The sequence below is a fragment of the Salmo salar genome, chromosome ssa10, assembly GCF_905237065.1.
Source record: "Salmo salar chromosome ssa10, Ssal_v3.1, whole genome shotgun sequence".
NCBI classification, from domain to species: domain Eukaryota; kingdom Metazoa; phylum Chordata; class Actinopteri; order Salmoniformes; family Salmonidae; genus Salmo; species Salmo salar.
The window spans coordinates 19,962,103-19,986,063 of record NC_059451.1 but is presented as its reverse complement, the minus strand read 5'-3'; the positions used below and the strand labels follow the sequence as shown (position 1 = coordinate 19,986,063).

At 45.0% G+C, this 23,961-nt stretch overlaps 1 protein-coding gene across 1 annotated transcript in view; it reads left to right on the top strand.

Annotated features, from left to right (window-relative positions):
- Window positions 1-23,961, top strand: part of LOC106613725 (neurocan core protein) — a 194,445-nt gene that overhangs the window by 161,999 nt on the left and 8,485 nt on the right. Inside the window, exons 12-14 of the mRNA XM_014216278.2 lie at window positions 18,947-19,105; window positions 19,818-19,900; window positions 20,959-21,103. Coding sequence (XP_014071753.2) covers window positions 18,947-19,105; window positions 19,818-19,900; window positions 20,959-21,103 — 387 coding nt within the window. The remainder of the gene's footprint in view (window positions 1-18,946; window positions 19,106-19,817; window positions 19,901-20,958; window positions 21,104-23,961) is intronic.

Here is a 23,961-nt window from a genome sequence, read left to right as displayed (position 1 = left end):
ATTAGTGAGGTCAGCACTGATTTTGGGACAGGCCTGGCTCGCAGTCTGTGTTCCAATTCATCCCAAAGGTGTCCGATGAGGTTGAGGTCAGGGCTCTGTGCAAGCCAGTCAAGTTCTTCCACACTGATCTCGACAAACCAATTCTGTGTGGACCTCACTTTGTGCACAGGGGCATTGTTATGCTGAAACAGGAAAGGGCCTTCCCTAAACTGTTGCCACAAAGTTGAAAGCACAGAATCATCTAGAACGTAGTTTTATGCTATAGCGTTAAGATTTCCCTTCACTGGAACTGAAAAACAGCCCAGAACATTATTCCTCCTCCACCATACTTTACAGTTGGCACTATGCATTCGTTCTCCTGGCATCCGCCAAACCCAGATTTGTTTGTTGGACTGCCAGATGGTGAAGTGTGATTCATCACTCCAGAGAAAGTGTTTCCACTGCTCCAATAGCGGTGAGCTTTCACCACTCCAGCCAACGCTTGGCATTGCTTATGGTGATCTTAGGCTTATGTGCGGCTGCTCGGCCATGGAAACCCATTTCATGAAGCTCCCGATGAACAGTTCTTGTGCTGACATTGTTTCCAGAGGCAGTTCGGAACTCTGTAGTGCTTCAGCACTCGGCAGTCCCGTTCTGTGAGCTTGTGTGGCCTGCCATTTCCACTTCACAATAACAGGACTTACAATTGACCGGGGCAGCTCTAATAGGGCAGAAATTTGACAAATTTACTCATTGGAAAGGTGGCATCCTATGACGGTGCCACGTTGAAAGTCACTGAGTTCTTTAGTAAGGCCATTCTACTGACAATGTTTGTCTGTGGAGATTGCATGGCTGTGTGCTTGATTTTATACACCTGTCAGCAACGGGTGTGGCTGAAATAAACGAATCTACTCATTTTAAGGGGTGTCCAGACACTTTTGTATATATAGTGTAGCATATTGTATCACTATAACATGGTGCTAGCCTTCCAAACTGAGGCCCCATTATCAGTTCATACTGCAGATTCTCTATGTCTGTCTTTCAGTCTCAGTCCCCCCTCTCACTCTCTCTCGCTCTCAATCTTTTTCTTTCTCTCTCTCCTCTCTTTCTTTCTCATCCTCACACCTTTTTATGTTTCCATCCTGAAGCAAAACCATTCCCACCCTTCTTTGTTTACTTCAAACCTCTCTCTCTCTCTCTCTCTCTCGCACGCGCGCTCTTTCTCCACAACTGCATCCTGCCACAGAAAGTCCTGTTGTGCTGTCACAGCAAATCTTCCGTGTGGCATGTTTGGCGTGTGTGTTAGCATTAGTCACGTCTTTATACATTAATAAAAGCCCTGTGACGATGCTCTGTCACAGAGTTTCATCTGTTCCCTGTGTACGGCAGTATAGTCTCTGGTCTGAGAGCTTTTGGTGCTATTGAGTGTTAACACACACACACACACACAAATACTAGGCCCGCCCGCCCGCCCGCCCGCACACACACACACACACACACACACACACACACACACACACACACACACACACACACACACACACACACACACACACACACACACACACACACACACACACACACACACACACACACACACACACACAAAAAAAAACACAGGCACGCACACACTCACTGTGGATTCATGTTTCTCTCTATGCCCGTCATCCCAACTCCAAAGCTTCTCCCACTCACTGCTTACTTCAGAAGAAACTACACATGGGAAAAATCCTTCACATACAGACAACACCACCAGCAACAGGCTTTCTTCACTGGTGTTCACTGTGATGGGAAAACTCACAATCCACACAACTCCTACCAACTAAGTTATTGTAGTACTGAAGTAATAGTTCTCAATAACATAGACAGAGTTTGAACAACAACCACATAAAGAGCATCCCAATCCCCAGGAGATGAATCGCAGCCCCTCCAGAACAAATAAGTAGATAAATTGAATTGAAAGCCTGTTAAAGCATTATGCTCCAGCTATTTAATCCCAGGGCTTGTCGTTGTGGACTGACGTACTGCTGCCTTTATCGAGAATGCGCACTCCTCACGTGCTGCTTTAACTCAGAGAGCCTACTGGAGAATGCTACTGCTTTGCTAATGTTTTCTCCTCCTCCTACTCCCTGCTTGCTTGCTTTTCCATCCGTTGCATAAATATTTATTCAGCGTTAGGAGAGAGAGGAGAAGTTAGCGAGGAGTGTTGTCTGATAAAGGTGTTAAATCCTCCTGTGTGTTGTAGAGCTGGTGGCAGTGATTAATGCCAGGCTAACGGTATTGTAGAGAGAAGGAGAGGAGGACTTAAACACCAACGCTAAAACTAAACACTTGCGTCTGTAGGAAAAGCCTGGAAAATAAATATGTATTCCTACCCCGCTGTCCCTCTCTCTGTCTCTCTCTATTTCCCTCTCCCTGTCTCTCTACTTCCCTTTCCATTTCCTTCTCTGTTTCTTCTTCCACTTCTTCTTCTTCATCGTCTTCTTCTTCTCTCTCGCCATCTCCCCCATCTCTCACGCACTCTCTCTCATTCCGTTGTTTCTCTTTTTATTCAGTCCTTGCCAACCCTACAGCTATATTGTACATACTGCACATACTACAGGTAACTGCCAAAATAATGGAAAGACTTGAGTAAATTAGGGATATAAAGTATATTGAAAGCTGGTGCTCCCACACAGGTGTGGTTCCTGAGTTAATTAAGCAATTAACATCCCATCATGCTTCGGGTAATGTATAAACAAGCTGGGCAGGCCATTATTTTGGCTGCCATGTCTATGCCCCCATAGGATGACAATGTCCCCATCCGCAGGGCACGAGTAGTCACTGAATGGTTTGATGAGCATGAAAAACCGTCACCAGATCTCAACCCAATTGAACACTTATGGAAGATTCTGGAGCAGTGCTTGAGACAGCATTTTCCACCACTATCAACAAAACTAACCCTCCAATAGAGTTACAGTCACTTGTAGAATCTATGCCAAGATGCATTGAAACTGTTCTGGCTCGTGGTGCCCCAACACCCTATTGAGACACTTTATGTTGGTGTTTCTTTTATTTTGGCATTTACCTGTATATTTCCATGAGCCATTTGTGTTGTACTGTATTCGGCTCATAAAGCAGACTTGTGTGTAACTCCCTGTGTGCAGACGCTTTATGCATCACATATTTATAGCAGCAGTTTATGACACACTATAATCAGACAGTAGGGCTTAGGTACTGTAAGCAGCTTTAGGTAGCAGCTACTTTACAGTCTTTATTGCTTTGATGACTGCTTTGACGACTGCAACTAAAAAAGTGTTAACTGTAGCCATTTATTTCCCTTTATAGTTTACACCAGTCTCGACGTCAACAGCGAAGAGGTGACTCCGGGATGCTGGCCTTCTATGCAGAGTTTCTCTTTCCAGCGTCTGTGTTCTTTTGCCCATCTTAATCTTTTATTTTGATTTGGCCAGTCTGAGATATGGCTTTTTCTTTGCAACTCTGCCTAGAAGGCCAGCATCCCAGAGTCGCCTCTTCACTGTTAACGTTGAGACTGGTGTTTTGCGGGTACTATTTAATGAAGCTGCCAGTTGAGGACTTGTGAGGCATCTGTTTCTCAAAGTAGACACTCTAATGTACTTGTCCTCTTGCTCAGTTGTGCACCAGGGCCTCCCACTCCTCTTTCTATTCTGGTTAGAGCCAGTTTGCACAGTTCTGTGAAGGGTGTAGTGCACAGCGTTGTACGAGATCTTCAGTTTCTTGGCAATTCCTCGCATGGAATAGCCTTAATTTCTCAGAACAAGAATAGACTGACGAGTTTCAGAAGAAAGTTCTTTGTGTCTGGCCATTTTGAGCCTGTAATCAAACCCCAAAATGCTGATGCTCAAGATACTCAACTAGTCTAAAGAAGGCCAGTTTTATCGCTTCATTAATCAGCAAAACAGTTTTCAGCTGCGCTAACATAATTGCAAAATGGTTTTCTGATCAATTAGGCTTTTAAAATGATAAACTTGGATTAGCTAACACAACATGTCATTGGAACACAGGAGTGATGGTTGCTGATAATGGGCCTCTGTGCGTCTATGTAGATATTCCATAATAAAATCAGCCGTTTCCAGCTACAATAGTCATTTACAAATTAACAATGTCTACACTGTATTTCTGATCAATTTGACGTTATTTTAATTGACAGAAAATGTCAATTCTTTCAAAAACAAGGACATTTCTAAGTGACCCCAAACTTTTGAACGGTAGTGTGTGTATACAGTTGAAGTCGGAAGTTTACATACACTTAGGTTGGAGTCAATAAAACTCGTTTTTCAACCACTCCACAAATTTCTTGTTAACAAACTATAGTTTTGGCAAGTCGGTTAGGACATCTACTTTGTGCATGACAAAAGAAATTTTTCCAACAATTGTTTACAGACAGATTATTCCACTTATAATTCACTGTATCACAATTCCAGTGGGTCAGAACGTTACAAACACTAAGTTGACTGTGCCTTTAAACAGCTTGGAAAAATCCAGAAATTGATGTCATGGCTTTAGAAGCTTCTGATAGACTAATTGACATCATTTGAGTCAGTTGGAGGTGTACCTGTGGATGTATTTCAAGGCCTACTTTCAATCTCAGTGCCTCTTTGCTTGACATCATGGGAAAATCAAAAGAAATCAGCCAAGACCTCAGAAAAAAAATTGTAGACCTCCACAAGTCTGGTTCATCCTTGGGAGCAATTTCCAAACGCCTGAGGGTACCACGTTCATCTGTACAAACAATAGTACGCAAGTAAAAACACCATGGGACCACGCAGCTGTCATACCGCTCAGGAAGGAGACGTGTTCTGTCTCCTAGAGATGAACGTACTTTGGTGCGAAAAGTGCAAATCAATCCCAGGACAACAGCAAAGGACCTTGTGAAGATGCTGGAGGAAACAGGTACAAAAGTATCTATATCCACAGTAAAACGATTCCTACATCGACATAACCTGAAAGGTCGCTCAGCAAGGAGAAGCCACTGCTCCAAAACTGCCATGAAAAGCCAGACTACGGTTTGCAACTGCACATGGGGACAAAAATCGTACTTTTTGGAGAAATGTCTTCTTGTCTGATAAAACAAAAATAGAACTGTTTGGCCATAATGACCATCTTTATGTTTGGAGGAAAAAGGGGGAGGCTTGCAAGCTGAAGAACACCATCCCAACCGTGAAGCACGGGGGTGGCAGCATCATGTTGTGTGTGGGGGGGGGGGTGCTTTGCTGCAGGAGGGACTGGTGCACTTCACAAAATAGATGGCATCATGAGTACGGAAAAGTATGTGGATATATTGAAGCAACATCTCAAGACATCAGTCAGGAAGTTAAAGCTTGGTCGCAAATGGGTCTTCCAAATGAACAATGACCCCAAGCATACTTCCAAAGTTGTGGCAAAATGGCTTAAGGACAACAAAGTCAAGGTATTGGAGTGGCCATCATAAAGCCCTGACCTCAAAATGTGTGGGCAGAACTGAAAAAGCATGTGCGAGCAAGGAGGCCTACAAACCTGACTCAGTTATACCAGCTCTGTCAGGGGGAATGGGCCAAAATTCCCCCAAATTGTTGTGGGAAGCTTGTGGAAGGCTAACCAAAATGTTTGACCCAAGTTAAATAATTTAAAGGCAATGCTACCAAATACTAATTGAGTGTATGTAAACTTCTGACCCACTGGGAATGTGATGAAAGAAATTAAAGCTGAAATAAATCATTCTCTCTACTATTATTCTGACATTTCACATTCTTAAAATAAAGTGGTGATCTTAACTGACCTAGAACAGGGAATTTTTACTAGGACTAAATGTCAGGATTTGTGAATAACTGAGTTGAAATGTATTTGGCTAAGGTGTACTGTATGTAAACTTCAGACTTCAACTGTATATATTTTTTTTTTGGGGGGGGGGCTTCATTGTTGGACATAAGACTGTAAAAACATCAGGAAATCAGCTCCAAGTAATTTGAATATAAGAAATCTGTTCCCAAGTATTCCCACGCATAATAGACACGTGATCGTATACAAATGTGAGCAGGGTTTGTAATGATTATGTTTTAGTCAAACATTATATCTGTTTGTGGTCTTCTTGTGGTCAATTTGCAGTCTACAAATTATTTGTAATATCCGCTCAAAAAAAAATCGGCCTGCAGCTGAATCTATACTGAACAAAAATATAAACACAACATTTAAAGTGTTGGTCCGATGTTTCATGAACTGAAATAAAAGATCCCATACATTTTCCTTATGCACAAAAAGCTTATTTCGCTCAAATTTTGTGCACAAATTTGTTTACATCCCTTTTAGTGATTATTTCTACTTTGCCATGTTAGTGAACATTTCTCATTTGCCAAGATAATCCATCCACCTGACAGGAGTGGCATAGAAGCTGACTAAACAGCATACTCATTACACAGGTGCACCTTGTGCTGGGGACAATAAAAGGCCACTCTAAAATGTGCAGTTTTGTCACACAACACAATGCCACAGATGTCTCAAGTTTTGAGGAAGCATGCAATTGGCATGCTGACTGCAGGAATGTCCACCAGAGCTGTTGAATTGAATGTTCATTTCTCTACGATAAGCCACCTCCAACGTTGTTTCAGAGTTTGGCAATACGTCCAACTGGCCTCACAACCACAGACCACGTATAACCACGCCAGCCCAGGACCTCCCATGTCACAAGGATCTGCACACAATTCCAGGAAGCCTGCATACCAGACATTTCACCCATTGAGCACGTTTGGGATGCTCTGGAATGACATGTACGACAGCATGTTTACAGTTCCCATCAATATCCAGCAACTTCACACAGCCAGTCTCTTCTTCTTATTTGTGTCCTTTACTAGTAGTTTCTTTGCATCAATTCAACCACGAAGGCCTGATTCACGCGTCTCCTCACAACAGTTGATGTTCATATGTGTCTGTTACTTGAACTCTCTGAAGCATTTATTTGTGCTGCAATCTGAGGCTGGTAACTCTAATGAACTTATCCTTTGCAGCAGAGGTAACTCTGGGTCTTTCTTTCCTGTGGAGGTCCTCATGAGAACCAGTTTCATCATAGCGCTTAATAGTTTTTGTGACTTCATTTGAAGTGACTGACCTTCATGTCTTAGAGTAATGATAGACTGTCGTTTGTCTTTGCTTATTTGAGCTGTTCTTGCCATAATATGGACTTGGTCTTTCACCAAATAGAGCTATCTTCTGTATACCACCCCTACCTTGTCACAACACAACTGATTGGCTCAAATGTATTAAGGAAAGAAATTCCACAAATTAACTTTTACCAAGGCACACCTGTTAACTGAAATGCATTCCAGGTGACTACCTGATGAAGCTGGTTGAGAGAATGCCAAGAGTGTGTAAAGCTGTCATCAAGGCAAAGTGTGGCTACTTTGAAGAATGTAAAATATAAAACATGTTTTGATTAGTTTAACACTTTTTTGGTTACTACATGATTCTATGTGTAGTAACACATGATGTGTTATTTCATAGTTTTGATGTCTTCACTATTATTCTACAATGTAGAAAATATAACAAATTCAGAAAAACCCTTGAATGAGTAAGTCCAAACTTTTGACTGGTACTGTACATCTGAGATGTTTGAGTAAGAGACAGAAAAGAGATGCTGTTTTATGCAGTATTGTGTTTTAAGACTGGCATCTCCAGGGTCAGCCTGGAGCCGTTGAGCCGCTGTGGGTCCTGTCTAAACCCCGACTCGGCATAAACCGCAAGGAAAGCCAGCAAATTGATCTTCCTCTGGGTATTTATCGAGGCTATTAATGCTAATGAAGATTTGTGTTATAATAAAACACGTCGAGAGGGACACGTACCGAGGCTCGGAGCAGAAGGCGGGCGGATCGAGTGGGCTTCAAGTCTTTGCCGTCTCTCTTAATCCTGCCAGCGCTCGTCGTCGCTCTGAGCATGATCCACCTCACTGGGGGCCTCGCATCTGCAGGAGCCGCACGGCGCCAGGAAAATTATCACTAAGTTTTCAGGCAACTTGGCAGGGACGAGTCAAACAGAATAATGAAACGCTGTCAAATGATTCTCGGCCCTCGGCCCATATGCTATTGTCTCTGTTTGCCAAGTCTGTTCTGGGGGAAAATTAAAGCCCATCTTGTCTTTGTGTGGCAGGATAGGAATCTGTGTTGAATGTCATTCAAGGTGCTTAATTAGGGACGTGTTCCAGGAGCAATCCCCTTCATCTCCTATAGGACTGTGTGGCAGAGGGAGGGAGTCCTAGCATTAGAAAGCACTGCTTCCTTTTCTCTTTCTATCTCTCCCAGGCAATCCCAGCATGTCAACACCCACACACACACACACAATCTCTCTCTCTCACACATTCATACTGTACATTCATACATACATACGTACATACATGCATACGCACGCACACACACACACACACACACACACACACACACACACATACATACATACATACATACATACATGCATGCATACATACATACATACATACATACATACACAGGCATGTTTTGTTCTTCTATCCTCATGGGACCTAAAACACATGTCTAAATCCTATTATCCCCAACCCTGATCTTAACTCTTACCATAACTTTAACCTTAACCCGTAACCCAAACCTGTAACTCCTAACCCTAACTCTAATTGTAACCCTAAGCCTAAACCTAACCCCTAAACTTAAAATAGCCTTTGTCTCCACAAGGAAGAATTTTCCTTGTTTTACTATTCTTGTGGGGACTTTGGGGGATTTTTGGTCCCCACAAGGATATAAGAACCAACCTACCTACCTACACACACACACACACACACACACACACACACACACACACACACACACACACACACACACACACACACACACACACACACACACACACACACACACACACACACACACACACACACACACACACACCTATAACCTCCCTTGCATATAACTGACAGCCTCCCAGGATTAGCCCCTATAGACAGAGCGCTAGCATGGAGCCATTAGACTAGGTGCTGTGGTGATCCAGTATGAGAGGCTGAGCTGTTAGACAGAGTGTTGGGGTCCTGGCCTCCTCTTCTCTAATGGTCTCCCCAGTGTACCCTGGGCCTGTAAACAGAGGCTCTGAGCTTTCTAGTGCCGATGGGCGTCCTGGCAGGCCCACCAATAACAGAGCTCCACTCCTGATGGCCTGAACACGCAGCAGCTCAATTCAGTTTAGGGAGCTAGTTACAGCTACATACAGTAAATACTACCAGGCCTATTTTTATATGTGCGTGGTGTGTTATCCCTCTATCCCGCTCATTCCCCTCTGCTCCCATCCACAGTCCACATACTGTACATATACAGCAGGTCTGTAAAGGTCTGTCCCATTGTGTGTGTGTGTGTGTGTGTGTGTGTGTGTGTGTGTGTGTGTGTGTGTGTGTGTGTGTGTGTGTGTGTGTGTGTGTCCTCCCTCTGTCTCCAGCTCTCTGCCAGCGGCTTGGTGGTAAATGTCACGTCTCCAGGTAATTAGCTGGAATGAGGCAGGCAGGCATCAGAGAGCATTAGTAATGTCCAATCTTCACCCATTAGATTGATGGTAATGCTCACCCGATTAGACTCCTCATCACAGAGCTGTAATAACCATAATAACCCCCCATCCTATCCTCCATTTAGACATTCTCACTAAAAGCAGAGGGTGTCTCTGTGAGAGTGTGGAAGGCTCTCTCCGACTCTGGGTGGCCTCGTTTAAATGGCAAAGAGCTGTCAGTCATTAAAGCGAGTGTCACAGGGAGAGAGAAGGGAAGAGGGAGCGAGAGAGGGGAGGTGAAAGGCAGCACACACACAGCGTTTCATCATCAGAGGTCTCAAAAAGCCACGGCGCACAAATATCACATGGTGAAGTGGATAAACGACCCAATCACTCAACTGGAAGCGTTTGGCCTTTTATTTCCCTAACTGATGCTCATTCCCTGCTCACTCTGAATATTAATAGAAGAAATGTGCCTCAGTCCAAACGAAAAATAAAACTTGAAGTAACACATTAATATCAGGCATTGAGACTTCTGTCGGCGGAGGAAATCAATCGAGACAGTCTTAAGATCTGTGAGCAGAGCTGTATCTGTGTTGGCTTCCTTCCGGGTCAGGCTGTCTCTCAGTCTGTTCTGTCTGTCTGTCTGTCTGCACAGGCATGGTTCCTTTCTTTCTGCAATATTGATAGTCTGGGTGAAATCGTCTAATGAGCAGTAGATATCACACCAAAGGCACTTATGAATAATGTTGGTGTGTGTGTGTGTGTGTGAGTGTGTGTGTGCATGCGTGTGGGTGTTTGACTGTGCTCGTGCATATGTTTGTGTGCGTGTGTGTGTGTGTGTGTGCATGCGTGTGGGTGTTTGACTGTGCTCGTGCATATGTTTGTGTGCGTGTGTGTGTGTGTGTGTGTGTGTAGCGCCGCAGGCTCTTTCCTCTCAGGCTGTTGGATTAAGCTGCTCTGTGCGCCTCCTTCACACCACTGGCCTCTTTCATGGCAGCTCCCAGGAGGCCTGGCTGGTAAAGGCCCAACAGTGGGCAGCCCATGCCTTACACACTGTCTGGGCATGGTGCCAGATGCAGCCCACGGTGTGTGTGTGTGTGTGTGTGTGTGTGTGTGTGTGTGTGTGTGTGTGTGTGTGTGTGTGCGCGCGCCCCTACATAGCCCCCCAGTGTCTCCATTCTCCCTGTTTCTGTAGATAACAACCCAGTCTACGCCGACGCAGGCCATGTTGGACACACTCCCGACCCCAATACAATATACCAACCATGGACTCTTTTACCTCGAAAGTCATGATTTGTTTTTTCTGAGTGACTCGTTCATTTTAGTCGTTCGTTTGACCTGCTAGTGCTGGTCGCAATGAGTCCGACCACCTACTCTCTGTCATATACGCACAGGAAAATAGATCATGAGCATAGAGAAACAAAATACATGTTGTCACGGTTGTCGTTGGTTAAGGAGGACCAAAATGCCGCAGGTATGTGTATGCTCATCTTGACTTTTAATCAATTCCAAAATGAACACCAAAATAACAAAAAGAGAACGAATGATCAACAAACAGTCTGGCAAGGCACAAGGCTAAACACAGAACAATCTCCCACAAACACACAGACAAACACACCCAACTAATATAGGACTTCCAATCAAAGGCAACACCACACAGCTGACTTCAATTGGAGGTCCACCCCAATTAACCCCACATAGAAACAGACTACCTAGACTAAACATAGAATACATGAATCTCAAAACAGTGCCCAAAAACCCCCGGAATACTAAATCAAATGCCCTTACTACAAAAACACCACCCTGAACCACATAAAACAAATACCCTCTGCCACGTCCTGACCAAACTACAATAACAATTAACCCTTATACTGGCCAGGACGTGACACATGTTTATAACGGATAAATGATCGCAGGGTGCAAGAATGACTGCAGTTAATTGATTATTGAATATTATGGACACAGCTTTGTAGAACCGACGCTCTGGCCAAATGCTACGCCGGCGTGGGCGTTAGTTTCTTCTCCGCAACGAGAAGTATGTAGCGAACGATAGAGCAGCGGAATTTTTGTTTTTGTTTTTGTCGTCAAGCTACATATCACCCTCTCAACAGTCAAGCAATGCATTCTGTCAAGAGTCGTTCACAATCTAGTCCGGTTGTGGCCACAACTCGTTTCAAATGTATCAAGAGATAGGCTTATTTGAAGGCCTAGCAATCAACAAATGTACACTGTTTAAACACACATTTACAAGTCTCAGTCACAAATAACAGCTCCAATAAGCCCCCTATGGTGAACGAGAGGCTCGTAGAATCATGACTCTTTCGAGTTTTCAGTTCATTGTTAGCCGATACGGGGTCCCGCATGCTCTGAGCATTACAGACTCAAATTAACAAAATGAGTCTAAATATTTGTTCTTTTGACTGAACGAGTCGGAAAAATCAGAGTCAGTAAAAATAGCCAAACTTCCCAGCAATACTTCATCTTTACCCACTTGTTGGAAATATAGTTTATATAGCTTATAGCTCATATTATACAGTATGGCTACAAAAACCAACTAGGTCACTGTTGCAAAACAGGCTTTGTTTTCAATGTCTACCTGGCTCAGTAAAAGGACATTTGGAGAATAGTACACCTCCGTACATCATACTGTTCAATGCAATTGTGTGGAGCAGCGGAGTATTATTTGATGATGAAAGCTACTAGGGCAACAGAGACTGTGTGAGCTGACCTTAGCTGTGGAGGGAACCGAGATCCAGCCATCTTCTCTCTCCATGACATCTGGTTGATACTTCAAAATCCCTGAGGTTTACAGCAGGCTCAATGATTTTCCCATTATCTCTCACCTCTGCTCCACCTAATTCATCCAATGAGTGAAAATGGGCCTCGTGCACAGGCACTGCTGTTGGGAAATATGAAAGCATGATGAGCATGATGAACGAATGTGTGTCCAATTGCCATAGAGTGTTGAAGTGAGCAGCCAAACTCCCCCCGCCCGCCCTCCCGCCACATTCAGTCGCACACACACACACACAAACACACACACACCGTAGCCCAGTGAATGAGTACGTTATCTTGGAGCCTTCTGGGAGCAGAAGGGAGAGATTAGAGTCTGCAGCCCTGCAGATGTGTTCACTCGTCTAATCACACAGGCCTCCACAGAGTGTGTTTTGCGTGCGCACGCGTGTGTGTGTGGGTGTGCCTATGTGCGTGAGTGCATGTGCCAATTTGTTTGGTGCCATGGCAATTCGCCATTCGTTCGACATGCGTTCCCACATTCTGCACATGTGATAGGGCATGAGGGTACTGCTGTAGTTACCCTGTCACTACACGTTAAGTATCGCTTCCTATTATAAGGGGGTGCAAAGCAATTTGCTACATGTTGTTCCCCTGACTGAGAACAAATAGAGACTAGATTGCTTTGAGCGCCGGCCGTTGGAAGGTTGTGAATAGTAATAATGAGCGACGGTAGTGCATTCTGCTGGTGCTGAGTGTTTCAGAACCACGGACAGCTCTCCTCCGGAGAGATCCACTTCAAGCGTTCATCTGTTCTCCTCTGGGCATGTAGAGAGGTGTCTGATGACTATTATCACAGCATGGCATTGTGGGGAACAGTCCCCTACAAGATAGAGCATCATATGGACAGCAACTCTGTGTAATATAAGTGGACTGGACAGTCTCTACAGCTAGCGCTCATCCACTTACAAATAAACAAACACACAAACACACACACTCACACACACACACACACACACCCTCCTCTCCTTGGCCCCTTTCCTCTGAGCTCCTCTCATGCTGGCCTGGAAGTGTTTGCATGCGAAGCAGGGTTCCATACGGCCCTATTTGCACTGCCCAATTTACCCGTGTCGCTTTAGATGTGTTGGGGGGAAAGCTGAGGCCATCTCTCTTCGATCCCCACTCTGCAGGGGTTGGAGGGAAAGGGGGGCTTGGCTGGGTTGACAGAAAAACCCTGAACCCCCTTCCCCAAACGCAGATGCATACACACATGCACGCGCACATACTCTCTCTGTTTCCCTCACACATCCTCTGTAGACACAGTGAATGGGTGCAGCTGAGCACTGCCATACAGTGAACCCCAAGGAAGATGGATGGAGAGAGGGAGATGAGATGGAGGGAGGGAGGGAGGGAGGGAGGGAGGGAGGGAGGGAGGGAGGGAGGGAGGGAGGGAGGGAGGGAGGGAGGGAGGGAGGGAAGGGAGGGACAGGGAGAAAGGGGATGGATAGAGGGAGAGAGATAGAGTGAAAAAAAGGGACGAAGAGGGAGGCAGAGGGATGGAGGACGAGGCTCAGTGCTGACAGGGATGAAGGGAAAGGAAGAGGGAAACGGACGGAGAGAAAGTAGGAACGAGGAGACAGGAGCAGAGTCCTGACAGGGGCTGTGACAGGGTTGAATTAGTCCGGATGGCGTCCCCACTGGGAGACATTTCTGGGGATTGTTGTCATTTAAATAGATTAAAGAGCCTTTCACAGGGCTAAGCTGCTTCCTCATACTGCTCTGCTCCCATCCCAGCCCACTGCCTGACTGGGATTAGGCCTGGACGGACGTCACGGAGGGAGGGAGGGAGGGAGGGAGGGAGGGAGGGAGGGAGGAGGGAAAGTAGAGCACTGGAAAGAATGTGAGAGACAGGAAAAAAGTGTGAAGTGTGTAAATAAATGACATTTTATTTTCATGTGAAATCGGCAGTTTACATTTTAGTCATTTAGCAGACACTCTTATCCAGAGCGACTGCATACATTTCATTTCATGCATTTGTACTGGCCCCCCGTGGGAATTGAACCCACAACCCTGGGGTTGCACACACCATGCTGGCGTTGCAAACACCATGCTCTACCAACTGAGCCACAGGGAAGGCCCAGTTGGCAGCCCATCCCTTATGGGATTAATTGACGCATAAACATTACAAAAATTCACTATGGTAATTAAATGATCATTCTTCTTCGGGTGTTCTCTGCAGTGTGCATCGCATAAAGGCTGAAAAAATGTAAGATAAAAATCAGTAAATAAGGTTATCCAAACAATAATGATATCCCTAGAGCAGAAAAAGGATATACACATATACACATACATACATCCGTATACACTGTATACACTGTATACACTGTGTTTGTGCTTCCATGCACATGGTTGCGTGAACCAGAGATATATGAGTATGCATCTGTGTGTTTCTGTAGACTAACCCCCCCCCCCTCTCTCTCTCTCTCTGTCTCTGTCTCTCATTCTCTGTCTCTCTCTCTCTGTCTCTGTCTCTCTCTCTCTCTCTCTCTCTCTGTCTCTCTCTCTCTCTCTCTCTGTCTGTCTCTCTCTCTCTCTGTCTCTGTCTCTCTCTCTCTCTCTCTCTCTCTGCCTCTCTCTCTGTCTCTGTCTCTCTCTCTCTCTCTCTGCCTCTCTCTCTGTCTCTCTCTCTCTCTCTCTCTCTCTCTCTGCCTCTCTCTCTCTCTCTCTCTCTGTCTCTGTCTCTCTCTCTCTCTCTCTCTGCCTCTCTCTCTCTCTCTCTCTCTGTCTCTCTCCTATCTATCTCTCTCTGTCTCTCTCTCTCTCTCTCTCTCTCTCTCTCTCTCTGTCTCTCTCTCTCAATTCAATTCAATTACATTTGCTTTATTGGCATGACGTAACAATGTACAAATAAAAATGAGAATCAAAATTGTCAAGGGGACAACAGTAACAACAATAACCAAGGGTCAAAATAACCATACATTCAACAATAACAATAAGCATACAGTAGAGTACATGTGCAGGTTGATTGGTCTGTCAGACACTGTCCCTCAACTTATGGCAGGCAGCAATGTAGTGCGCTGCCAACCCACAGCTCTCTGTGTCCTCCCCCAACAGGACGGGTAGCCTATCCTCATCAGAGAAGTCTTTGAAACCTTGAATAAGGGTTTCAAATTTGGGAAAATGACACTCTCTAATTGTTTTATACTTTTGACATTTTGTCAGGAAATGCAGCTCCGTCTCAGTTCTGCTGTTGTGCAGTGGTTGCACAGCCTTTCCTCTACAGGGAGCCAGGTTTTCCTGTGTCTACCCTTCTCAATGGCAAGGCTGTGCTCACTGAGCCTGTACTTTGTAAGGTTTTTCTAAGGTTTTGATCAGTAACCATGGTCAAATATTTAGCCACGGTGTACTGTCGATTTAAGGCCAGATAGCACTGCATTTTGCTTTGTGTTTGTGCTTGTGTTTCCTAATAAGCAATGTAGTTTTGTTTTGACTGTGTTGTAATTTATTTTATTCTGATTGATTGGATGTTCTGGTCCTGAGGCTGTCCTGGTCCTGAGGATGTTCTGGTCCTGTTAGTAAAACAGGTTTGTGAACTCAGCCCCAGGACCAGCTGGATGAGGGGACTCTTTTATTTGCTCAGCTCTTGGCATTGCAGGGCTTGGTAATGATATGGGAGTCACTGTATTTTAGATCTTTCCAAAACTTAATTGTACTTTTTTGTGATTTTATTATTAGTGGATATTGGCCTAATTCTGCCCGGCATGCATTGTTTGTAGTTTTCCTCTGGACATGTAGGAGAATCTTACAGAACTCTGCATGCAGGGTTTCAATGGGGTGTTTGTCCCATTTGATGAAATCTTGTTTTGCAAGTGGACCCCACACCTCGCTGCCATAAAGTACAATTGGTTCAATGACATATTCAATTAGTTTTAGCCAAATTTTAATAGGTATTTCAATTTGAATTTGCTTTTTAATGGATGCCCTGCGTGCTTTCTCTCTCAGTTCATTCACTGCCTCATTAAGGTGTCCAGTTGAGGTTATTTTTAAACCTAAGTAATTGTAGTGTGTACAGTACTCTATATATTTTGTACCAATTGAGAACTTTGGTCTAATTCCCTGAGATCTGGATCTTCTCTGGAAAATCATTATTTTAGTATTTTTGGGGTTTACTGCCAGGGCCCAGGTCTGGCAGTACTGCTCTAGCAGGTCCAGGCTCTGTAGGCCATGTGCTGTGGGTGACAGCAGGCATAGGTCATCTGCGAAGAGTAGGCATTTAACTTCTGAATTGTGGAGACTAACAACAGGGGCTGAGGGTTTTTCTAGAATAGTGGCCAATTCGTTAATGTAAATATTGAAGAGTGCAGGGCTCAGATTGCAACCCTGGTGAAAGCCCCACCCCTGGTTAAAGAATTCTGTTATTTTCTTACCAATTTTAATGCTGCACATATTGCCAGTATACATTGATTTAATTATGTCATATGTTTTACCCCCTACACCACTTTCAATAACTTTGTTGAACAGTCCTGTATGCCAAATAGAATCAAATGCTTTTTGGAAGTCGATAAAGCAAGCGTATATTTTGGTATTATTTTGGTGGACATGTTTATCTATCAGGATGTGTAGGGTGTAAATATGATCAGTTGTGCAATGTTTTGGTATAATTCCAATTTGGCTTTTACTCAAGACATTGTGCTTATTAAGGAAGTTTAGAACTCTTACATTGATAATACTACAGAAAACCTTCCCCGGGTTACTGTTCACACAAATGCCTCTGTAATTGTTAGGGTCAAATTTGTTTCCGTTCTTAAAGATTGGGGTTATGAGTCCTTGATTCCAGATGTCAGGGAATAACCTACACTCAGGATCAAATTCAACAGTTTTAATATAGCCAATTGAAATTTTGCACTAGTGAGTTCGAGCATCTCATTTAGGATGCCATCAGGTCCGCATGCTTTTTTAAATTTGAGAGCCTGAAGTTTCTTATAAAGCTCCTGGTCAGTAATTGGGGAGTCCAATGGATTTTGATTGTCCTTTATAGCTTTTTCTAATCCATTCAACTTCTCATGAATTTGGCGTTGTTCTCCATTTGTGTCAATTTGAAAGGTGCTGTAGAGTGTTTTAAAATGGGTTGTCCATATGTCACCATTTTGTATCGCTAATTCCTCTTGTTTCGATTTTTTCCGTTTTTTCCAATTTTGCCAGAAGTTGTTTATGTTTATGGACTCCTCAATTAGTGTCAGCTGCTTGCTGTTGTACTTTGCTTTTTTGGTTCTGAGTGTACGTTTATAGAGTTTTAAAGTCTCACAGTAATGAAGGTGTAATTCACCATTATTTCGTTCTCTGTGCTTTTGGTTGGATAGTGTTCTAAGTTTTTTCCTTATAATTTTACAATCTGCATCAAACCAGTTGTCATCTGTGATCTTTTTTGTTTTGTTTTTTAACCATTTCAATTGTGCTTCTTTTGCTTTTTGCCTTAATATATAGTTGATGTTTTGTACTGCTAGATTGATGCCTTCTTTACTGTGAGTGAATGTGGTATCCAGAAAGTTATCTAAGAGTGTTTGGATATTTTGGTTCCAGGTTGCTTTCTGGTATTCTTCTGTGCTGTTTTGGGCCCATCTGTATGAATTTCTGATGTTGTACAGCTTACTGGGCTGTGAATGTGTGGTTGTTTCCATGTCTGTTCTTTTGAGGAACAACGTAATTTGGCTGTGATCAGACAGAGGTGTTAGTGGCTTGACAGTGAATGAGCTGAGAGAGAAAGGGTCAATGTCTGTGATCATATAGTCTACTGTACTGTGGCCAAGAGGTGAGCAGTAGGTGAATCTCCCCAAAGAGTCCCCCCGTAACCTACCATTGACAAAGTACAGACCCAGGCTTCTACAGAGCTGCAAAAGATCCCTTCCGTTTTTGTTGACGGTGCTGTGACTGTTGTTTCTATGGGGGAGATTAAGACAGTTAGAAACTTTATGGCCTGTAATAAAGCTGTCCCCTCGTGTGCTTGTTAGATCAGGTAGTGTTCCTGTGCGCGCATTTGTGTCCCCACAGATGAGCACATTTCCCTGGGCCTGGAAATGGCACGTCTCTTCCTCAAGGGTGGGGAAGATCTCCTCTGAGTAATATGGGGATTCTGAGGGGGGGATATATACTGCGCAAAGGAACACATATTTTTCTGTCAGTACAAGTTCTTTTTTCAGTTTTAACCAAATGTGATATTTGCCAATTTTGAGGGGATCAATTAGATGTTATAGTTCGGATTTGTACCAAATGATCAATCCTCCAGAGTCTCTGCCTCTATTGACAGAGCTGTATTTTTGTGATGGCACAATGACCTCTCTGTAGCCTGTGGGACAGTGAGTGACAATGTCAGCCTTACACCATGTCTCCTGCAGAATGATGACGTCAACATCTTTAAGATGTGTGTTGAACTCCAGTGCTAAACTCTTCAGTCCAAAGGTTGATGAGTTTAGGCCCTGAATGTTCCACATGCTAACTGATAGTGATTTCATGTTGCAAAAAGAAAGAATAGCACAGTCAGAAATACAGTAACTACTAACTAATAAGTTCTTAAGAGTGAGATAAACAGGATAACAGCTAACATTTTTTTCTGTTATATACTGTATATAAATATTCCTATTCATTGAAAAAGTAAATTCTAGTACAATAGGTCTCTCTCTCTCTCTCTCTTGCTCTCTCTCTCTCTCTCTCTCTCTCTCTCTCTCTCTCTCTCTCTCTGTATGTGCAGACACAGAGGGCTGTGAACACACATGGAGGAAGTACCATGGCCACTGCTACAGGTACTTCAGCCGCAGACACACCTGGGAGGACGCAGAGAAGGACTGCAGGGAGCACAGCGGACACCTGGCCAGCATACACACACTCCAGGAGCAGGACTTCATCAACGGTGGGTGTCTTCCAATCAGTGCGACTTTACAGAATATATAATGAAGCGCCGTCTCATGTTCTGGCATTGATCCTCAGAGGGATGGAGAAAGAAAGAACTGGATGAAAGGAAAGACAGAATAAAAGCCCCAGCATGGTGAACCCCTCCCAGTCCCAGAGAGGCCAGAGCTATACATCCTCCCACTCGTCCTCCCTCATCCTCCTCCCTATTCCTCCCTTCCACAGACACATTTACCTAAAAGTGTGTTTAATTGCCTCGAAAATGGATGTCTCCACCCCGACAATAAAGGGAGCAAAGCCATTAGGTAGATTAATGGGCCCCATAATTATGTTAATCAGAAACATCATGATTTAAATTTCATTACACCGCACCCAAATCTCATCAATGCTGCACCTTCCGCAAAGATTTGGCTGCTTCTGCCTTGTGCTATCTGGGGCTGAAATTGTGATAAAAGCTGAGCCTCCCTGGTGTGTGTGTGTGTGTGTGTGTGTGTGTGTGTGTGTGTGTGTGTGTGTGTGTGTGTGTGTGTGTGTGTGTGTGTGTGTGTGTGTGTGTGTGTGTGTGTGTGTGTGTGTGTGTGTGTGTGTATGAGACTTGGGAATGAGTGGTGGTGCATTGGGGACTTAACATGCAGAATAGGAATGGAAATACTGCTAAATGGAAAAATTGTATTTTTAAAGGATGTGTTTATTTGTTTTGCCCTGTCGTTCAGGTCTGAGTCATGACAACACCTGGATCGGACTGAACGACAGAACGGTGGAAGAGGATTTTCAGTGGACTGACAACATGGACCTGGTGAGAGAGACGGAGGGAGAGACGGAGGGAGAGACGGAGGGAGAAACGGAGAGAGAGACGGAGGGAGAGACGGAGGGAGAGACGGAGGGAGAGACGGAGGGAGAAACGGAGAGAGAGACGGAGGGAGAGACGGAGGGAGAAACGGAGAGAGAGACGGAGGGAGAGACGGAGGGAGAGACGGAGGGAGAGACGGAGGGAGAGACGGAGGGAGAAACAGAGGGAGAAAGAGAGGGAGAGACAGAGGGAGAAAGAGAGGGAGAAAGAGAGGGAGAGACAGAGGGATCGAGAGATCACTCTTTAAATCTTATGTGCAGTCTTTATTATCAGCAACATACTTCAGACTGACAATAACCACAGTGACGCCGCCTGCTATTGAAGAGTGCATTTCTCTCATAGCAGAGGTCCCTAGGGAGGATGTGGGTGTTAGCTAAAGGTCAGGTGGGAAGTTGATTGAGTGAATGTGTCGTTACCTGTGTATATGTACAGCCTCGCTCGCTGAACCACTTTTCTTCCTACACTATTTACATCTTCCTAGAGGCAGCTCCTCTGTGCCTGATGTTGTTAAAGAGCTGTCATTACTCTGTGTCAGTCTATACCGCTGGAGAAAGACACATCAGCTTCTTGTTCAGTAAAAGAGAACAGTGAAACAGTCTACAGTATCTATCACTTTCTTTTTCTGTTCTGTCTGTGTCGTGTGACTGTCTGTGTCGTGTGACTGTCTGTGTCGTGTGACTGTCTGTGTCGTGCGACTGTCTGTGTCGTGCGACTTTCTGTGTCGTGCGACTGTCTGTGTCGTGCGACTGTCTGTGTCGTGCGACTGTCTGTGTCGTGCGACTGTCTGTGTCGTGCGACTTTCTGTGTCGTGCGACTGTCTGTGTCGTGCGACTGTCTGTGTCGTGCGACTGTCTGTGTCGTGCGACTGTCTGTGTCGTGCGACTGTCTGTGCCGTGCGACTGTCTGTGTTGTGTGACTGTCTGTGGCTGTGTTTGTGACTCTCTGTACCGTGTGTCGGTGTCGTGTGTCTGTGTCTTTGACCCTGTGTGTCTGTGACTGTGCAGCAATATGAGAACTGGCGGGAGAACCAGCCGGACAACTTCTTTGCGGGGGGAGAGGACTGTGTGGTGATGATCGCCCACGAGAACGGCAAGTGGAACGACGTGCCCTGCAACTACAACCTGCCCTACGTCTGCAAGAAGGGAACAGGTGAGAGGGAGAAAGAGGAAGGGAGGGAAGGGGGGAGGAATCAAGAGGGGTTGTAGAGAGAGAGGGGGAGAGAGGGACTGAGAGTTTGAAAGGGATGTCGAGGGGAGGAAAAGACAGTGGGGGAGAATGAAAAAGAGTTGAAGAGGAGGTGATATTATGCTTCCGCTGTCCTTTAAATACTTTAAAGAATACTTACAAGTATTCTGTCATCTTAGGCCTCTTCAATCAGTCAGTCTGGACCACAGGCTAACACTGATCATTACAGCTCACCTCCAAGCGCAGTCAGCTCACTTGTAGCTATGCTTTCACACCTAAGGCAGCTCCTTACAGAGATGGTCTTACTGTCAGATCAAGGGATGAGAGTTCTTCAGAACATTTAATCCACATAAAAATTATCCTCCTTTGTATGAAACATTGTTGGAAGAGTTTCACACAAAGTTTTGGGGCTGACTGGTAAAGTTTCTGTGTCACATGACCAGGCTTCTGTGGATCTGCTCTGTCATGGTGCTGTGAGATGCCAGAGAAGTGCGCATCCTAACATGCTCCTCTGTGGGCTTATTAGAGCAGACGGTCTTCAATTGCATTTGGGGCAGACAGAGAGACAGGGTATTAATAGCCAGCCAACTAGATGTTTGTAGGTTTATTGAGACAACTGGCCAGACTCCAGAGCTGTGTTTAAGGAAATGGAGGATCGGGTCACTGCTAGATCCTCTTGGGTACTGATTTCAACTGGCCTCAGGCTAGAAACATTATTTAGTTAATCTTAATGGTCACCAGAATTACAGTTATAAAACTTAACAGTTAGATAAGTCCCTCGTGCCACAGAGTTAGATAAGTCCCTCGTGCCACAGAGTTAGATAAGTCCCTTGTGCCACAGAGTTAGATAAGTCCCTCGTGCCACAGAGTTAGATAAGTCCCTCGTGCCACAGAGTTAGATAAGTCCCTCGTGCCACAGAGTTAGATAAGTCCCTCGTGCCACAGAGTTAGATAAGTCCCTCGTGCCACAGAGTTAGATAAGTCCCTCGTGCCACAGAGTTAGATAAGTCCCTCGTGCCACAGAGTTAGATAAGTCCCTCGTGCCACAGAGTTAGATAAGTCCCTCGTGCCACAGAGTTAGATAAGTCCCTCGTGCCACACTAAAGTGTGGTGTCCACTGCCCTCGAGTCGGATCAACGTTCCGCTGTATGTTATTTGTCTCATCACAGCGGTGCAACACATTGCTGGTGACACACAGTCACAGGTCTAACTTAATACCTTTAATCGGGAAGCTGACCTTCAGTCAATCAGTCAGTGACAGCATTCCATCTCCAGCCCAACTTAACCGTCTGTTCTATTCTGTAGTGCTGCTGTTCTCTTGGGTCTGCTCATCAGGGCCCGTATGGCGTGGTTGGCTGATTACTGCCGTGTGGCTGACACTCAGGCCTGTCCCTCTGAGAGAGAGGCAGTATCCAATCAGTGACACGCGTCATCTGGGTGATTAGTGTTACCCATAGTGCCATGGGGAAGAGCACAGAACAGGCAGGTGTGAGCCACCCTGATTAGGAGGATGGGTTGTGGCGAAGGCATCTCGCTCTCACGCACGCACGCACACACACACACACACACACACACACACACACACACACACACACACACACACACACACACACACACACACACACACACACACACACACACACATATGAACAGAATATTATCAAATATTCACATACTTATTCATATACAGTTCCAAATATTATTTAACAGACACACAGTCCAGACCAGACCAGACCAGACCAGAGAGTACACTGGTACTTTGGGGCAGTGCCTCTACCTGCCTTCTACCAAGTACACTTTTTCACCTGCACCTTTCTTCTGGGGACAGAGAAGCAGCTCGCCCTGACAGCCACCCAGGACACACACTATGATATACAGTTCACCCCAACTCTGCTGCCTGCCTGCCTGCCTGCCTGCCTGCCTGCCTGCCTGCCTGCCTGCCTGCCTGCCTGCCTGCCTACTGGCTGTAGCTGATCAATACATTGGCTAAGATTGGAGTGTGTGGCTTTGTGTGTGGACATACCCAGCTCACCCCTGTCTAATCTGCTGAGACATGTTAGACTCTAAGTGTAAAGATGTAGCCCACAGGGCTCGGAGAGCGCTGGATGGATCCAGGCTCCAACTGTCTCCAGCTTTGAAAAGAACACTAAATCAGCCTGACACACACGCACACACAGTCCTGCGTGGCTGCCAGGCATCCCAGCCCCAGTCAGTAACATCTGGGTGGTGTTATTGAGTGTCATGCCTGGTCCTGTGACTATTGATCTGTTGCCACAGCTGCACACTAGTGTTAGTAATGTCCCTCCTAGTCTCTGTTACTGCACACTAAACACAGAGAGTGAAAACGGTGGTTTTCTGGTTGGCTGAATACGAGGTGTGAGATGTTACAGCAATCACTGTACTGGCAGTCTAAACAAAACCTGTTAACACAATTTAAAGATTTTTTTTGTGCTATTAAAAGTGGGGTAATCTGATATGGCTAAGCGTTATTATGTTGTCTAATAATATCATGGTTAGGTAATAGCCTACAGGGAATTACGTAGAATTGATGGTATTATGGTGTGAGCAGTATATGTTTCTTGTACCCTGCCTTTTAATCACACTTCTGTACTGCAGCCCCTGGTCTTAGTGCTCTGTACTGCAGCGCCTGGTCTTAGTGCTCTGTACTGCAGCCCCTGGTCTTAGTGCTCTGTACTGCAGCGCCTGGTCTTAGTGCTCTGTACTGCAGCCCCTGGTCTTAGTGCTCTGTACTGCAGCCCCTGGCCTTAGTGCTCTGTACTGCAGCCCCTGGTCTTACTGCTCTATACTGCAGCGCCTGGCCT